This window comes from Microtus ochrogaster (assembly GCF_000317375.1).
Source record: "Microtus ochrogaster isolate Prairie Vole_2 chromosome 14 unlocalized genomic scaffold, MicOch1.0 chr14_random_1, whole genome shotgun sequence".
NCBI lineage: Eukaryota > Metazoa > Chordata > Mammalia > Rodentia > Cricetidae > Microtus > Microtus ochrogaster.
Window position 1 is genome coordinate 27,723,007 of NW_004949096.1, and position 3,465 is coordinate 27,726,471.

Genomic DNA, 3,465 nt, shown 5'->3' on the forward strand with positions numbered 1-3,465 from the left:
GTTCGAGACCAGCCTGGTCTACAAGAGCTAGTTCCAGGACAGGGTCCAAAGCCACAGAGAAACCCTGTCTCGAAAAACCAAGAAAAAAAAAAAACGATGGGCATTTTAATTTGGTTTGATCTGACCTAGTTGGATTTCTCTGCGCCGGCGGAGCTGCCCCTCTTAGGATTTATTCCTAAAAGGTACATCATAGAGAACAGGGGTGAGCAGAGAGTCAGCCCTCTTGGACTGACTGAACCCACCCACTGCATTTTACTCTGATCTGGACTTGGGAACAAAGGGCCTGAGAAAGTAGAAGCTGAAAGGATCCCAGACCCCAAGCAGACCCAGCAGTGACTCCTGGCTTTTTACCTTTGATAATCCTGCGTCACTGTGACCCACTGTGCCCTGAGGCTGTCCCTCCAACCAGGAAATCTTCAGAGGGTTGTCCACCAGGCCCACTTCATTTTTGACAGCCAGCTCCTGCCAAACAGAGTCTCTAGTCTCTGCCCATCTGATCCAGCTATAAGGGGCTCTTTATACCCCACAGAAAGACTAAGACAAACATAGTGTTCCAAGAAGATCTAGGTAACCTCAGCAACCTGCAAACAACGCTATGCTGAAGCTGACCCTTTTGGGAGAATGGAGTAGATGCACCTTCTAATTCAGAGAAAGAAAAAAGAATATTCAGGGTTGGGAGGCCATGCTGGAGCAGGGTGGGAGGCCATGCTGGGGCAGGGTATATGGTGTGGTATGGAGTCGGGAGAGTGAACTAAGCCAGAGCATTCCCCCATGCAATCTTGAAGCCAGGAGACCTTTGGGAAGATTCAACTCTTGGACTGGCCTGAAGACCCATAGGCAGTGTGGGGACCTGTGAAAGTAGGCTCCTGCCCAGAATGACAGGTCTCGCCAGTGCACTCACCGCGGCCCTGACAGTTGCAAACTCCACTATGGCGTTGCCTGCCTTCTTTCTGGAAAGCACCAGGTTGAGAACCTCTCCATACTGTGGGGACAAGAGCGCACAGTAAGTACAGCTGGACACACAACACGGCCCGCTATGCTACAGTCCAACCTGGAATACGTTAGGACTAGGGACCCAGAGAGGCTAAGCTGGAGAGAGCTGTTTTCATTTCCTAAGGTATACAGTCAGCAACGGGGAGACAGGCGGAGCTCCAAGACCTAGACTAGCACACAGCAGCGCTGTCTCAACTTCTGGAAGAGGAAAAAGGAGGGGGTATTCATTCCAGACAGCCACCTCCGCTCCCCAGCACATGCAGCTAAAGCCTGAGCTTTACGGAAAGGGTTAGGCGTAGGCACCAGAGGGGCACAAGATCACTCAGTTCTAGGGGAGTCTCTAGACAGAAAGAAAAGAGTAGGTAGCAACATGACTGAAGTTCAGGGCATTTGAGCTCTGGCCTGAGATGACAGGGAGTGGCAGATGTCAGCAGAATCCACCTTTTGCAAAAGTCTCAGGAGGACATCTCTGGAGTAGCCACCTTGGGACTCATCCTCCTTCTCACACCTCCACTTCAGCTGAAAGACAACATGACCATCAGCCACACCAGGCTCTATGAGTGAGCTGAAAGACAACATGACCATCAGCCACACCAGGCTCTATGAGTGAGCTGAAAGACAACATGACCATCAGCCACACCAGGCTCTATGAGTGAGCTGAAAGACAACATGACCATCAGCCACACCAGGCTCTATGAGTGAGCTGAAAGACAACATGACCATCAGCCACACCAGGCTCTATGAGTGAGCTGAAAGACAACATGACCATCAGCCACACCAGGCTCTATGAGTGAGCTGAAAGACAACATGACCATCAGCCACACCAGGCTCTATGAGTGAGCTCGCCACCCAAGCAGACCCCGCTGCTCTCCAAACTCTGGTGATTTAGACCACCCAAGCTATGCCTCCTACGGAAACTGAGAGGGAGGCAGCCTGATTAATCTTAGGAACACTTTGTATACTCTAAGAACCCATCTCAAGCAGGCGGTGACGGCACATGCCTTTAATTCCAACACTCAGAGACAGCAACAGGCAGATCTATGAGTATGAGGCTAGCCTGGTCTACAGAGTGAGTTTTAGGACAGCCAGGGCTGTTACACAGAGAAACCCTGTCTCAGGAAAAGAGAAAGGGAGGGAGGGAGGGAGGGAGAAAAAGAGCCCATCTCAACTGGAAGAGATGGTTCATCAGTTAAGAGCGATTCCTGAACTTCCAAAGGTCCAGAGTTCAATTCCCAACAACTACATGTGGCTCACAACCATCTGTAATGAGATACAGCACCCTCTTCGGGCCTGCAGGTATACATACAGGCAGAGCACTGTATATATGATAAATCTTAAAAACAAACAAACAAAAAGAAAGGACCCATCTCAGAGGGCTCCTGAGAATGTCTTGCCCACACCAGCCAACGTTCCAGCCACCTGGTGTGACAAGCTCTGAGGCTCAGTCAGGGTCCAGGCCCAGGATGGCAGAAGGATGGAGAAGTGGCGCCAGTTTCCCATGGGAAAGCACCTGTTCTTGCCGAGGACCACAGTGCTGTGACCACAGACCCTACAGACTCACCTTTAACTTGGGGGTTCCTTTGCCTTCAGCATTTTCTGTTCTTCCTAAAAATATTGGGAAAAGAAGAAAACTAAAATTCCAGAGTCCTTGGTCCCCCAAAGGAGAGGCAGAGGCTAACCTGAAGGTCACCTGTCAGCTCTCTCAGATGGAAAGCTGGGACCGCATCATAAGAGCCAGAGGCAGACACAGGCCATTCAGCTTCACTGAGGCCAAATACCCCAAAGCCTCTCCCCTCAAGATCTGCTCCAAAACAGAGCTGCCAATGCTTGGGACTGAGACTTGATTTTTTGTTTGTTTGTTTTTTGGGTCTTTTTTTCTAGACAAGGTTTTTCTGTGTAACAGTCCTGCCTGCCCAGGAACTCGGTTTGTAGACCAGGCTGGCCTTGAACTCACTGAGATTCACCTGCCTCTGCCTCCCAAGTGCTGGGATTACAGGCGGGAGCCACCACCCGCCTGGGACAGGGATTTGTAAAAAGCACAGAGGCTCCCACAGAAGGTGTCCCAGTAGGATGCTGTGGAGCACCACGGGGTTGTCAGGGTTCCGGCAGGCGGAAGCTCTATAGCCACTCCATGAATGATGTGCACCGGCCCTGGAGGAGACACAGGCGAGTGTCTACTCTCACCTCGCAGCCTCTGCTCCCGGTCCTGGCGGATCTGCTCCTGGACCAGCCTTTGCTGTTCCTCCAACTGACGGGAACCCTCTTCTCGAAGGCGTGCAATCTGCAGAGCAGGGGGCGGAGGGGGGATAATTCTGCGCAGATCCAGTGCCAGGCTGGCTCACCTTGTGAAGGTCCCTGGGAGGGTCTGCCTGCAAGCTAGGGCTCAGCAACCTGTGGGCGGGACAGAGCACCAAGCTCCCACAGGAGACAACCTGTGGGCGGGACAGAGCACCAAGCTCCCACAGGAGACAA

At 52.0% G+C, this 3,465-nt stretch overlaps 1 protein-coding gene across 2 annotated transcripts in view; it reads right to left on the reverse strand.

The window, feature by feature from the left end:
- Positions 1–3,465, reverse strand: part of Dnajc17 (DnaJ heat shock protein family (Hsp40) member C17) — a 34,468-nt gene that overhangs the window by 7,484 nt on the left and 23,519 nt on the right. The window contains exons 6-10 of one of the 2 annotated variants that reach the window (XM_005364263.3): positions 3,178–3,274; positions 2,555–2,598; positions 1,435–1,512; positions 902–982; positions 352–462 (exon numbers count right to left, since the gene is read on the reverse strand). In XM_005364263.3, coding sequence (XP_005364320.1) covers positions 352–462; positions 902–982; positions 1,435–1,512; positions 2,555–2,598; positions 3,178–3,274 — 411 coding nt within the window. The remainder of the gene's footprint in view (positions 1–351; positions 463–901; positions 983–1,434; positions 1,513–2,554; positions 2,599–3,177; positions 3,275–3,465) is intronic. The other variant, XM_026787738.1, reaches the window with a different exon arrangement.